At 63.4% G+C, this 12,644-nt stretch overlaps 2 protein-coding genes across 6 annotated transcripts; both read right to left on the minus strand.

Annotated features, from left to right (window-relative positions):
• Window positions 1–162: 162 nt before the first annotated feature.
• MCOLN1 (mucolipin TRP cation channel 1) lies at window positions 163–6,865 on the minus strand. 2 transcript variants are annotated; one of them, XM_040543018.1, is made up of 14 exons: window positions 6,754–6,865; window positions 6,435–6,634; window positions 5,198–5,365; window positions 4,958–5,117; window positions 4,696–4,783; window positions 3,955–4,051; window positions 3,748–3,847; window positions 3,542–3,648; window positions 3,141–3,290; window positions 2,886–2,987; window positions 2,460–2,582; window positions 1,971–2,177; window positions 1,720–1,850; window positions 163–1,373 (listed from the first exon to the last, which is right to left on the minus strand). In XM_040543018.1, exons 1-14 carry the CDS (start codon window positions 6,767–6,769, stop codon window positions 1,337–1,339), a joined length of 1,686 nt encoding a protein of 561 aa, XP_040398952.1. In that variant the 5' UTR covers window positions 6,770–6,865; the 3' UTR covers window positions 163–1,336. The 2 variants fall into 2 exon arrangements, with proteins under 2 accessions (XP_040398952.1, XP_040398953.1); XM_040543019.1 differs by lacking the exons at window positions 6,435–6,634; window positions 6,754–6,865 and adding an exon at window positions 5,665–6,235.
• A 680-nt stretch (window positions 6,866–7,545) lies between these two features.
• LOC121062777 (cytochrome P450 4F22) lies at window positions 7,546–12,640 on the minus strand. 4 transcript variants are annotated; one of them, XM_040543015.1, is made up of 12 exons: window positions 11,470–12,635; window positions 10,862–11,006; window positions 10,289–10,342; window positions 10,088–10,215; window positions 9,734–9,861; window positions 9,279–9,546; window positions 8,644–8,710; window positions 8,432–8,561; window positions 8,219–8,352; window positions 8,067–8,131; window positions 7,896–7,978; window positions 7,546–7,806 (listed from the first exon to the last, which is right to left on the minus strand). In XM_040543015.1, the coding sequence occupies exons 1-12, from the start codon at window positions 11,638–11,640 to the stop codon at window positions 7,629–7,631; spliced, it is 1,551 nt and encodes a 516-aa protein (XP_040398949.1). In that variant the 5' UTR covers window positions 11,641–12,635; the 3' UTR covers window positions 7,546–7,628. The 4 variants fall into 4 exon arrangements, with proteins under 4 accessions (XP_040398949.1, XP_040398948.1, XP_040398950.1 ...); XM_040543014.1 differs by having other exon boundaries at window positions 10,088–10,342; window positions 11,470–12,629; XM_040543016.1 differs by lacking the exon at window positions 10,862–11,006 and having other exon boundaries at window positions 10,088–10,342; window positions 11,470–12,640.
• Between the last annotated feature and the right edge of the window lie 4 nt (window positions 12,641–12,644).

The raw sequence follows: 12,644 nt of genomic DNA on the forward strand, positions 1-12,644 counted from the left end.
TGGGCACGCACCAGCCCTGTCCCCAGGGGTGCCAGCACCCCACCCGAGGTGACAGCCACCCCCCCAGCTCCAGCAGCCCCACCCACTGCCCCCACGCCCTCCCCATGGCACAGGGCACCCATGGGTGCTGGGGCAGGGCCCCACAGAGCACAGAGGCGCTGCTCTCCCTGGGTGCTTTTATTCTCCCGCTGCAGCGCCCAGAAGCCGCCCCGAAGCCAGCCACAACTCGGGGCATGACCGCAAGCAGCGTTAGGATCAGCATTGCCCACTGCCATCGCCGCCAGGCCGCGATTTGGGATGAATTTGGCCTTTTTCAAGCCGTGCCTGGAGCCAGCAGCCCCTGGCCCCACTCCAGTGGGGAGCAGCTGCTCGACCGCTTACAAAACCTGCCCTTGACCCGTCCGGCACTGCGTAAACAAGCTCTGAGTGCCAAAACCCCAGCCCGAGGGAAACAAGGCAGCCGTCAGCTGGGGCACAGGGACACCGTGCAGCTCTTGTCCCACTCGTTGGAGTGGGGCAGAGGTGCAAGGGGGGACTCCTGGGGCCCTTTGGGCCTGAACAGTGCCCCAGAATGGTTAAGGTGCAGTAGGACTCAAGGTAAGGAAAGGGATAAGTCCCTAAGGGGCACAAAGCGGTGCTGGGCTCCAAGACGCAGCCCCAAACAAGAGGCTGATGTTGCTGAGGGGCTGCAGGCCTCAGGACTAAGAGCATGGACACATCCCCAGTGTCACCAAGGGGCTGCAGGGCTCAGGGACAAATGCCTCACTGTGGGGCTTGGGGACAAACCCCCAGAGATGTCCCTTACGCAGGCAAAGGGAAGCTGGGCTCTAGGATGAGGACAAAGTCCCCAGCACAGCCAAAGGGCTCTGGGGTTCTGGGACAAAGCCCAAGACTTGTCCCAGACGTGGCCAAGGGGCAGCTGGGCTTGGTGCCGAGAGTGGGGAGAAGTCCACAACACAGCCCAGGGGCTGCAGGGCTTCAGGACGAAGCCTCAGACAAGTTCTTGATGCAGCCCAAGAGGCTGCAGGTCTCCGGGCTGAGCCCCTGAATTACAGCTGAGGGGCTACAACCGAGCCCGAGTCGCTGCCGGGCTCTAGTTCGGGATTGGGAGCACAGAGGCACGGTGTCTGTCAAAAATAAAATGGGACGAGCGTCCATCTGGTCTCCTCGTCACCTGTGGGGTGTCCGTGTCAGTGCAGGGCATGCGGGTGCCATCGACCCCTGCTCCTCTGGGACTGGTGTCGAACCCCAAGTCGGTAAAAGCAGACAGTAAAATAAATAAAAGGGCTCGTGGCCGGTAGGAACACAAAGTGCTGCGAGTCCCTGGGATCCTCCCTCAGTTCACCAGCATCGTGTTGTCCTGCAGAGGAGCCCTGTGGGTTAATGGGGGTAAAATCGGATTAATTTGGAGAAGAAAGCTTCAAATAGAGACAGCTGCAGCAAAAGGGATGCCCTGACACCCTATAAAGAAGTGGCAAACAGAGCCACGAGGTTAATGATGGGCACTGGGGAAGGAACACTGGCCATAAACCCATTGAGGGGTCCCCTAAGGACATTTTGGGGCACCAAGACACAGCTCGGGGCAGCCCAACGAGGCTGGAAATCACAACCCTTGTGACACCGGCCACGGAACCAGCAGAAAGCAAGCTCTAAAATCCTCTCCCAGCACGTCGGTGGGCTTGGGGCAGAGCAGGAGCTGCAGAGCCCCCCCATGCTCACCGTTCGCAGCAGCAGAAGACAGAGCAGGACGAGGCGCTGTCGCGGCGGTACTTGCCCGACTTGGGGCTGTCCTTGCATTCAGCGATGTAGGCGTGGAGCTGGGACACGGGCGTTTCGCCCTCGCACTGGTGCTGCAGGGATGGGACAGTGGAGATGAACCCCTCCGACCTCAGTGTTGGCTCCCTGCCCCATCACAGCCACCCAAAAAAAAAGCCTGGAAGCTTTGCTCCAGCAGCGGGGTTCGGTTTCACCTTTATGGTCTCGTAGGAGCCGGTGATGAGGGCGATGAAGAGGCTGAGGACCATGTAGATGAAGAGGCTGATGAAGGTGTACAGGTAGATCTGGCTGAAGAGCCACACCAGGTAGCTGTTCTGCTGCATCTCGGCGAACGTGACAAACATGTCATCCCCGTTGATGAGGGAGAAGAGGCACTCGGACACCATGGAGAGGGAGCGGAACTGGGGCAGGAAGGGACAAAGAGCTGCCAGACATGTCAAGCCACCTCGTCACCCCCTGTCCCCTCCACTATCAGCCTGAAATCTCCCCAAAAAAACACAGCCACAAGTGCTCAACGCCCCACGAGCCGCCCCAATGCTGCTGCTCCATTAGGTGCCTCATTTAACCCAGCCCCGTGCTAATCTCCCCCTAAATCAGGGCAGGGAATCGCCCCAGGGTGGGAGCAGCCCCCAGAGGCAGATGAAGCCCACCCAAGCCCATCTCAGAGGAGCCTGGAGCAGCACCTTGACGTGGTATGGTCCCAGCACAATCCACCCGCAGAAGCAGTAGCCCAGGTAGATGACGGCCACGCAGCAGCAGAAGCGGATGACGTTTGGGAGGGCCACCCGCAGCGTCACGATGAGAATCTGGGGGGTGGAAAATGCACAGGGATTAAACTCCGTCCTCTCTGGAGGACGTCAGAAGTCTGACAAGAGGGGAAGGGGACCCATGAGTTGGGCTAACAGGGACAATTCCCACAAGGGTAGCAGTGAGGACTGGGGTTCAAGCACTCTGTGATTCCGAGGCGTCCAGCAGAGCAAAAAAAGGAGCCCGGGGACACAAGCAGCAGCCACAGGATGGGCCCCAGCCCCACCGAGTGCCTCTGTGCTCAGGGTCAGCCCTGAAAATCGTCCCCTCGGGTCACAGGCCATCTCCCCAGAGCCACTCACATTGTACTTCTGGAAGAAGGTGAGGTAGCGAATGACTCCGACCCAGACCAGCAGCGTGGAGGTGCCCAGGAGGATGCTGCAGACGTCATAGCTGGCAAAGTTCTGCAGGGACAGAGGTGGCACGGGCCTGAGCCGTGACCCGTGCCCTTCCCGCGGTCCTAACAGCCCCCAGCGCCGGCCACAAGTTGGGACAGCAGCAAGAAAGGACCCTGCCTGTCCCTTTGTTACCATCTTCACCCCCCGGTGTCCCCCTACCTTGGACTCGATGCCGATCTTCATGATGGTTCCCAGCACGGTGAGGACATCGCTGATGACGAGCAGGATGTACCAGCCGTTGAGGAACTCCATGCGGTCTGACAGGCACACGCTCTGGTTGTAGCGGCGCCGGAAGAACCGGCTGAATTCCTGCATGGGGAGGAGAAACTGGATCCTCAAGGCGCAGCGCCATGGTTTGCCCACTTCTCAGCACCCAGGCGGGAGCTGTGGCTTTGTTTGAACATTCCCGTGCAAGCAGGGTGTCTTTAAGACACCCTGTTTTTGAAAAAACATCCTTTTTTATTGAAAAAACATCTTGGTGGCAGCTCCAGCCACCCCTACAGCTTACACAGGGGATGGCAGCTACGGTTAGCGCTGTTTCCTGCTGTCCCATCACTCACGTGCTGCAGCATCAGGCCCCGAATGATGGAGCGAGCGCAGAGGATGAAGGAGAGCGAGCAGACAAGGATCACGATGACGTCGAAGAAGAGCCGAAAGGAGTTGTCACCTGCAGGACACGCGGTGGCTCCCGTCAGCGAGGGGGGCACCGGGATCGCGGCGTGCCGGGGACCGACGCCACCTCTGTCCCGGCCAACGCAGCTCCTACCCCTGCCGAAGATGCTGGGATCTTTGCACTCCTTGATGTCAGCCCGGTTGTCGAGGCGGATTTTCACCCGGCCGCTGTGTGCCTTGTTGTCAAACGTGATCTGGGAGAGGGGGGGACTGCTCGTGGAACCAGCAGCTCCTCACACCATGGCCTGCATCCACCCCTCCATGCCCGCCACCAGCCCCGGTCGCCGTGCCGAGCACTCACGGTGATGGTGAAGGTGTAGCAGTCCGGGATCTCGTTGTTGATGATGGTCTGGATGTTGATGGCCTTCAGCTTGAACTGGATGGTGACGTTGATGAGCCTAAGGGAGGGGACGGGCGTTAGTGTCCCTCCTGGGGCTTGTCTGGGAGGGCACAGAGCCCCACGTCAACCCCAAAACCCAGCACTGAGACAAAGAGCTGTCCCACTGGGGGAATAACTTCTTTGGGAGCATAAAAAGGGCATTTCCAGCTTTGGAGAACCAAAGCACAGCCGCAGCATCGGTGAATTTTACTTCCAGGGTGAGCTGCGCCACATCTCTCAGCAGCAGCCCTGGTATCCCTCTGCCTGGCACCAACCCCGGCACAAAACGGGGAAGCGGGGCCAGGGCAAGGACTTGGTGGTGTTGAAAACCTGCCTCCGGGCCACCAAAACAGCTCCAAAGGCTGGGGGAGTTTCTGGGAGGGAAACCAACCCTTGCTGCCGGTGTTGCAGGACTGAAGAGGTGCCTCGGGGCCAGCTCTGCGGCCAATGGAGCTGGAAAGCAGCTGCCTCTTGTGCAACCACCCCAGTTTCACATCTCCCTCAGCTCAAGGGTGAATTTCTTTCTGTCTCGTGACCGTTTTTAAAACAACCGGGTGCTTTTCCATCCCGGCAGCGAGCCTGGAACCCATAAAGCACGAGGAAATCCCTGCACCAGGGATGTCCCCGGCACTCAAACACCACGGGGAAGGTAACAGTGATTACTTGTGGAATTTGAGGGTGAAGTTCTTGTAGCTGCGGTCCAGCTCTGGGGGCAGAGGATGCGTGTCCTCAGGGTCCACTCCCAGGCAGTCTGCAGGGAGGGAGAAGCACCTTCAGGGAAGCCCGAAGACCTCAGCAGACCCCTCGGCCCCTCTCAAATCCAGCGCACGGAGCAAAAAACCACCCCAGCAGCCCCCAAATCCCCCTGGGACCCAGCGGGGGCTGTGGGACGGCTGAGCTGGGCCTTGCCGTCCCCACCACCCACCGGTGACAATCTTGGGGTCGATGTTGAAGGTGTCATTGGCGGGGTCGATGCGCCCTTTGCGGTAGTACTGCTGGCACAGCATGAGGGCCGACTGGTTCCCTCTGCTCTCCCCTCGCACGTAGGCGTAGCGGCCGATGGTCTCGTTGGGAATGGCCAGGTACTGGTGAAGGAGACACCCTCAGGGGATGGATGCGTCCCCGAGCACCTCTGTGCCCCGCCCCCCCCAGGCGCGGCTCTCACCTTCTCCACGGTGTAAAACACGTGGTCGTAGAGGTCGCGCTGGGTGTAGACGGCGTAGGAGTCGTCAGCGCCGTCCACGTAGTCCTTCAAGAAGAGGTGCTTGAAGGCAACAGTGTTCTCCTCCTTGAACGTCACGACCATCTGGTTGCTGAGCCCGAAGAGGATGAGCTGACAGACACAGGGGACTGGGATCAAACCCCTGCCCTGGCAGCTCCATAAAACGGATCCGAAACACAGCCGCTCCACCCCAGGAAGGAAAATGCCATCACCCTACACTTGAGGTCCACAAGGGGACAAGGGCCAGCTCCCTGTCCCACATCTCCACCTGATTTCCCCAAAACCAGTGCTCCACGGGTACCCACACGTGCCAAAAACCCTAAAAAACACCGTGGCAGAGGGGAAAGAGATCTTCCATTGGCATCTTCCCTGCCTGCGCACTCCAAACCTTTCCCAACACTGGTAATTACCTTGTGTTCATCAAGAAAAGCTAATTACAACCGTGTTTATCAACACGAGAGGCTGCTCGGCGGCACAAGGAGCAGGGGAAGGGCTCGGGTGGCTCTGGGTGATGCCATGACCCCGCAAAAGGAGCGGGTCACACGGCAGCTGCTTCCTCCAAGCCTTGTGACCGCAGCCTGGCAGCTTCGGCCTTCTTTTTATCCGTCCAAAGAGCCCATGCCACTGCACTTTCCTTTCTGTTCCTCTTTTGTGGGGAACCCTGGGTGTCCCCAACAAGCCACCCCCCCCCCCCTTCCAACCTCCAAGCTCCTCCAGGGGTATCCAGCCCCCCAAAAGCCCCAGAACCCCCTACGATGTCCCCATGCCTCCCCGGGTGTCTCCTCCTATGTCCCCACGCCCACTGCCCGCCTTTTGGGGTCCCCTCCATGCCCAGAGCCCCCCCCGTGTCCCCTCGCCCAACGCTCGGGGCTCTGCTCATCTCCAAAGCGCCCCCTTCCCTGCGTCCCCACGGTGCCACCGTGTCCCCTACAGCCCCCTCCTCGGTGTCCCCATGGCCCAGAGCCCCCAACCCCCTGCTGCTGGCCCCAACCCTCCTGTCCCCAGTGCCCCCTTCCTGCCGTCCCCAGCCCCCCCCTCCCTGTCCCCACATCCCCCTCCCCACCGTCCCCATACCCACCGCCCCCCATGGTCCCTTCCCCGGTGTCCCCAAGCCCCGGTGCTGCCCCTCCCCAGTGTCCCCGTGCCCCCCCTCCCGGTGTCCCCCCCTGTGCCCCCTCACCTGGACCGTGACCAGCAGGATCTTGGCCAGCTGCAGCCCCAGCTTCACGGGCCGCCTGCCCCGGGCCCGGTACTTGTCGCACGGGCTCATGAAGAAGTACTTGAGGCGGCGCCGCAGCTCCTCCTCCTCCTCCCCCGCCGCCGCCACCGGGGCCTCCATCGCGCCGTAACCGGGCCCGCGGCTCAGCAGCCGCTCAGTCTCTGCGGGGAAGGGGCCGGTAACGGGCCGGGGCCGGGGCCGGGGCCGGGGCCGGGGCCGGAGGGGCCCCGCCAGCATCACCGGCCCCAACTCCCACCCCCCGGCCCCGGTCCCCGCTCACCAGACGGGGCCGCCATGGCGCCACCGCACCGCGGCTTCAGCCGCCCGCCTCACGTGACCGGAAATCGGCGGCCCCGACCCGCCGCCGCTGTGCTCGCCGCGGCCCCGCCCACCCGTCGTTAAGTGCATATGGCCCCGCCCACTCGTCGCTAAGAGCGCCGTGGTCCCGCCCACCCGTTGCTAAGCGCACATTGGCCCCGCCCACCTGTTGCTACGCGCCCCGTGGCCCCGCCCACCCGTCGCTAAGCGCGCCGCAGCTGGCCCGCCGTTGCTATGGGCGCCGTAGCCCCGCCCACCCGTTGCTACGCTCGCCGGTGGCGCGGGGCATTGTGGGAAGGAAGGCCTGCCTCTGCTCCGCCCCCTGACCCTTGCCTGCTGGGTGACCCCTAAGGTGACCCCTGACCTGGCCTTGACCCCTGCACCCTGCGCATGTCCACGCTGGGGACACATCGGGGACACGTTGGGGACGGGGCACGTGGCACCAGGACTTGTCCTTGCCAGGGGACACGGCCCTGCCAGGAGGTGACAGAAGGCTCTGGGGACGCGTCCCTGCCAGGGCAGGAGCTTGTGGCACTGGGGGACTTGTCTGTGCCAGGAGGTGACACGTGGCACTGGGGACATGTCCCTGCCAGGACAGGAGCATGTGGCCCAAGGGGACACGTCCGTGCCACGAGGTGACACCTGGCACAGGGTGACGTGCCCACTGAGGACGGCATCCTGTGCCCCAGGGGACATCCCTGTGACCCACACGACACGTCGCTCACCCCAACCCCACGTCACCACCACGCCACCGTCCCCGCCGTGCCACCGTTTATTAGCTGCTCGGGCCGGACAGCCACCACCTGGGTTGTCCCCGTGTCCCCATGTCCCCGTTCCTCAGGCCTCCTCCGGCAGAGGCTCCAGCCGCAGCCAGAGGCCGTCCTCGGCGCGGAGGATGAGCTCAGTCTTGCGGCGCACCGGCCTCCCCTCATCCGGCCTCACGGCGAAGCGCGCCAGCGTCAGCGCCGCCACCACGCGCAGCTCGGCCATGGCGAAGCTCTGCCCGATGCAGTTCCTGCCACCATGTCCCCTGGGGTCACCGCAGGCTGGGCACCCAGGTGGCGGGTGGCATACGGGGACAGCCGCATCCCCACCGTGGCTTACCTGGGCCCGGCGGAGAAGGGGATGAAGGCCAGCGGGGACCGTCCCTGGCTGTTCTCTGGGCTGAACCGCAGTGGGTTGTAGACCTGGGGTTACAAGGACGCTGGCATGCCGTGGGGACACTGGTGACGGGGACGTCCCGCTGTCCCACAGCCATGCCAGCGGTGGCTCTACCTGGGGCTCAGGCCAGATGTCGGGGTTGTGGTGGGTCCCATAGATGCTCATCAGGCAGATGACCCCTGGTGGAATGGACACGGGGCCGCCTTATGGACCAGGGACCGGAGGGATGGGGACACTGGGGACATTGGGGACACCTCATGGCCTACCCTTGGGGATGACGCGCCCGTCACGCATGGCGATGTCCTCGGTGCAGCGCCGGGACACGGCAGTGACCGGGGGGTGCAGGCGGAGGCTCTCCTTGATGCACATGGTGGTGAAGGGCAGGCAGGACAGGTCCTCCCTGGGGGGTGAAGGACAGTGGCACCAGGGTCCCCGAGCCAGGTGGCCAAGGGGACGATGACAGCAGGGGGGTCTCTCACCACTCGACCTCCACCACGTCCCTGCCCTTGAGGAGCTCGCAGGCCTCCTGGCGGCACCGCTCCTGGTAGTCAGGGTGGTGGGCCAGGTTGTAGAGCAGCCATGCCAGGCCGCTGGCCGTCGTGTCGTGCCCTGTTGGGGATGAGGAGGGGGTGAGGGGACATGAGAGTGTCCCCGTGTCCCCCCTCCGATGGCAACCTGTGGCCTCCCTCACCCTCGAACATGAAGGTGTCAGCCTCGGCCGAGATGTCCTCGTCCGACAGGGTGTTGCCGTCCTCGTCCTGCAAGGGTGAGCATGGAGGCTGAGGGTCTCCCTGTGGCCACCAGGCCTGCCAGCCTTCCCCTTTGCCCCCACGGCCACTGGTGTCACCCCGTGGCCACAAGAATATGGCCAGTCCTTCACATGGCCACCACTGTCCTCGTGGTCACCACAGTCCTCATGCCAACAGTCTGTGGCCATCACTGTCCCCAGGGCCACCGCCATCCCATGGGCCACTGCCACCACCCTGTGGCCAGCCTTTCCCAGGGCCACCGCCGTCCCCCTATAGCTGCCAACCCTTCCCAGGGCCACCACGATCCCCTTGGCCACCGCTGTCCTGCTATGGCTACCACCACATGGCCAATCTTCCCCATGGCTATCACCATCCTACTGGTCACCACCAGCTCCTTGGCCACCGCCATTCTCTTGGCCTCCACCATCTCCCTATGGCCACCATCCTACCGCCAACCCTCCCCATGGCCACCACCACTCTCTTGGTCACCACCTCTTGGTCGCAACCATTCCCCTGTGGACACCACGCTACCCCCAACCCTCCCCATGACCCCACCGTCCCCATTCCCGTCCCAAACCTTCGTGAGCAGCAGGAGGTCGATGAAGTCCATGCTCCTTCCCTGGTGGCTCTCCAGCCAGGCCTGGTGGCCAAGGTGGTTGAGGGCTTGGCGCCGGCGCTGCACCACGTCGGCGGTGAAGTTGTGCACGGTGGTGCAGGCGCGGACGAAGCGGCGCCCGTCGGCCGAGAGGCGGTAGAGCCACGACGGGTGATGGAGCAGCCGGTGATGGCGCCGCACCACCAAGGTGCTGAGCTCCAGGATGGCTTTGATGTACTCGCTGGGCTGCCTGCATGACAACAGGGGACCGCTGGGGACGGCCACCACTGTTTTGGGGGAACACCAAAGGGACGGTGCCAGGGTGGTGGCACCCAGCTGGGGACAGAGCTGGAGCAAGGGGCGGCCCTGATGGGTGTCCAGGGAGGGATGTGATGGGGACACAGGGGCCCTTGGCGTGGGGACGGGGCCACACTCACTCCTGGCAGTGGCTGTCGTGGCTGAAGATGCACTTTTGGAGGCTGTCGAGGGTAAGGAGGCTGAGGTGCTCCAGCACGTTCAGCTCCACCGCGCCCCCCGCCGCCTCCGCCGCCGCCCGCCACTTGGCCTGCGGGCAGTGGGTGACGGTCAGGGGTGGGGGTGCGGGTGTGGGATAGGGTCAGGAGCCAGGGGCCAGGTGAGGTGAAGGGTCAGGAACCGGGATCTGGGTGAGGATCTGAGTGAGGAACCAGGGTCTGGGTGCAGATTTGGGTCAGGAACCAGGGTCTGGGTGAGGATCCAGGTCAGGAACGGGGGTGTGGGTGCAGGTCAGGGTGCCGGGGGTCCGTGCTCACGTGCATGATGTGGGTGCTGCTGTTGAAGATGCTCACATAGGACTTGAGGATGTCGAAGTGGAAAGCGGGAGTCAGCAGGCGCCGGTGCCGGGCCCATTTGTCCCCGTGGCTCAGCAGCAGCCCGTCCCCTGCGCAAGGCACCCTGTTCCACCTGTGGGGCACCCATGGGTGCTGCCCCCCTGTCCCAGGGCCCCCACTCACCCAGCCAGGGCTTGAGGAAGCCGTAGAAGAGTTTGTCCTTAGGAGCAATGAAGGCTGCAAGAGAGGGGAACGTGGGACATCCAGTGGTGAGGGGTGGCACGGGGGGGCGGCACCAGGTTCCCTTGGGGGCTTGCAAGGGTCTTGGGATTCCTAAGGAGTGGGGATCCCCCCCTCTTGTGCACCCACAGGGTGGGTGTAGCCACCACAGGATGGGTATTTGGGCACAACCAGGCCAACAGGCTGGCCACAGTGACAATTTTGAATGGGGACCCTTGGGGACAAGTTGGTGGCCACCACGGGTGCCTGGGCATAGCTGGGTCACCGAATCAGCCATGGGTGACACTTTTGGGTGACTCTGGGGACCCTCGAGGACAGGTTGGTGGCCACCATGGGATGAGCATTTTGGGTTGCCCGTGATTCACACCTTTGGGTGGACCCCGGGGTTAGGTTGCTGGCCACCAGGGGACGGCGCAGCCGGGCCACCTGCAGGTAACACCTCTGGGTGGCCCTGGGGACCCTCAGGGACAGGTCGGTGACCCCCCCCCCCCCCCAGTGTCCCCCATCGTGGGCTACCTGAGGCCAGGAGCACGGGGCGGAGGGTGTCAGGGTGGAAGAGGCGGAGGACGGGCAGCCACGGTGACACCCACCAGAGGCAGCCGTGGCGGTAGCGTGCCACCAGCTGGTCCACGTCCTGCAGTCCTTCCTCCGTGTTCTTCCCCTGCGCCATGGGGCACCGTGGGGCTCACGGACAGCTATCTCCCTGCTATCACCCCCAAATGCCACTGTCCTGTCCCTGCTGTCCCCCTACTGGTGTCACCACCCTGTACTTGCTGTCACCCCCAGGTGCAACCTCTCTGTCCCTCCTGTCCCTGCAATCACCCCAAGTGCCACCACCCCATCCCTGCCATCTCCCACATGTGCCACCACCCCGTCCCTGCCATCACCCCAAGTGCCACCACCCTGTCCCTGCTTCCACCCCAAAAGCCACCACCCTGTCCCCACTGTCCCTGTTAAGTTCCGCCGCACTCTCCCTGCTGTCACCACTGGGTGCCACCACTTTCTTCCTGCTACACCCCCCCCCAAGCGCCACCGTCCTGTCCCTGCAACCCCTCCTGGGTGCCACCACCCTGCCCTAGCCGTCCCCCCGCTGGTGCCACTGCCCCGTCCCCGTGTCCCCTCACCATGCCAGTGTGACCCAGCAGCCAGTTGCGCCAGGGTGGCCGGGGGAAGTGGTGCAGATGGTGACAAGCAGCCCGGAAGCGGGTGACAGCAGCCACCGCGCCCTGCAGCCACCCCAGCAGCAGGGCGAAGAGCAGGGCACCCAGGGGACCCAGCACCCAGGTGGCCACCATGGTCCCCACTCGTTGGGGATGCACTTTGGCACCCGGAACGGGGACAGGGCGAAGGTTGGGCTGGGGGTGGGGACACAGCCCGGCGTTGTCACGTGTCCCTGCATCTGGGTGTCACCGCGCGCGTCCCAGTGTCATCATCGTGGCTTGGTGTTTCCTGGTGGCATCGTCCCCTGATGTGTCCTGATGCCACTGTGCCACCGTGTGTGTGCTGGTGGCATTGTCCCCTGACATGTCCGGGTGGCATTGTCCCCACCACACATGTTCTGGTGGTTTCATGCTGTGACGTGTCCTGGTGGCATTGTGCCCCCCATGCATGTCCTGGTGGCGTCATGCCCCGACACGTCCCGGTGGCACCGTCATGCCCTGACAGGCCTGCTGGCAGCGTGTCCTGGGTGCTGGGCCACCCATAGCATGCTGCAACCCTGCCACCGCACCCATGAGTGCTCCGGCCACCCACAGCATGGCGCAATGCTCCCACCGCACCCATGGGCGCTGAAACACCCTCAGCATGGCACCCATGGGTACTGGGGCTGCTGGGCATGGGGAGGGGACCACCCAAGGCTCCTACCTGGAGGGTTTTAGCCCTACCTCCTGGCTGGGACCCAGTTTAACCAGTAGTGCAGGAGGTGGGGGAACTTGGGGGGGTGGGGGAATGGGGCTGCGGAGTCGGTGCACACACATGCACACATAAGTGCGCACACACATGCACACACATGCAATCACGTGTGCAAACACATACACCTCTGTGCACACATACATGTGTACACGTTATGTGTGCACACTCCATGTGCACTCACACGTGAGCCTGGATGCATATGTGCATGCACACACGTGTACACACACCCATGCACATGTGCACACGCATCGCATGCACACATGCGCAGATCCCCTTCTGAGGCTCCACCCCATGCACATGCACGTGCACGCCACCTTGCACACACACACACATTGCACATGTGAGCCGCCCACACAACACACACATGCCACATGCGGGTGCCACACCC

Source organism: Cygnus olor (assembly GCF_009769625.2).
Source record: "Cygnus olor isolate bCygOlo1 chromosome 30 unlocalized genomic scaffold, bCygOlo1.pri.v2 SUPER_30A, whole genome shotgun sequence".
NCBI lineage: Eukaryota > Metazoa > Chordata > Aves > Anseriformes > Anatidae > Cygnus > Cygnus olor.

Coding starts and splice junctions, on each gene's coding strand:
- MCOLN1 (XM_040543018.1), bottom strand. Junction 5,118..5,197: donor TGTTTTACACCGTGGAGAAG/GTGAGAGCCGCG, acceptor CTCCTTCACCAG/TACCTGGCCATTCCCAACGA. Junction 1,851..1,970: donor GCTCCTACGAGACCATAAAG/GTGAAACCGAAC, acceptor CCATCCCTGCAG/CACCAGTGCGAGGGCGAAAC.
- LOC121062777 (XM_040543014.1), bottom strand. CDS start 11,744: ATGCAGGGACACGTGACAACGCCGGGCTGTGTCCCCACCCCCAGCCCA. Junction 10,343..10,861: donor CCCCGTGCTCCTGGCCTCAG/GTAGCCCACGAT, acceptor CCTCTCTTGCAG/CCTTCATTGCTCCTAAGGAC. Junction 8,711..9,278: donor ACCTCCTGCTGCTCACGAAG/GTTTGGGACGGG, acceptor TCACCCTTGCAG/GACGAGGACGGCAACACCCT.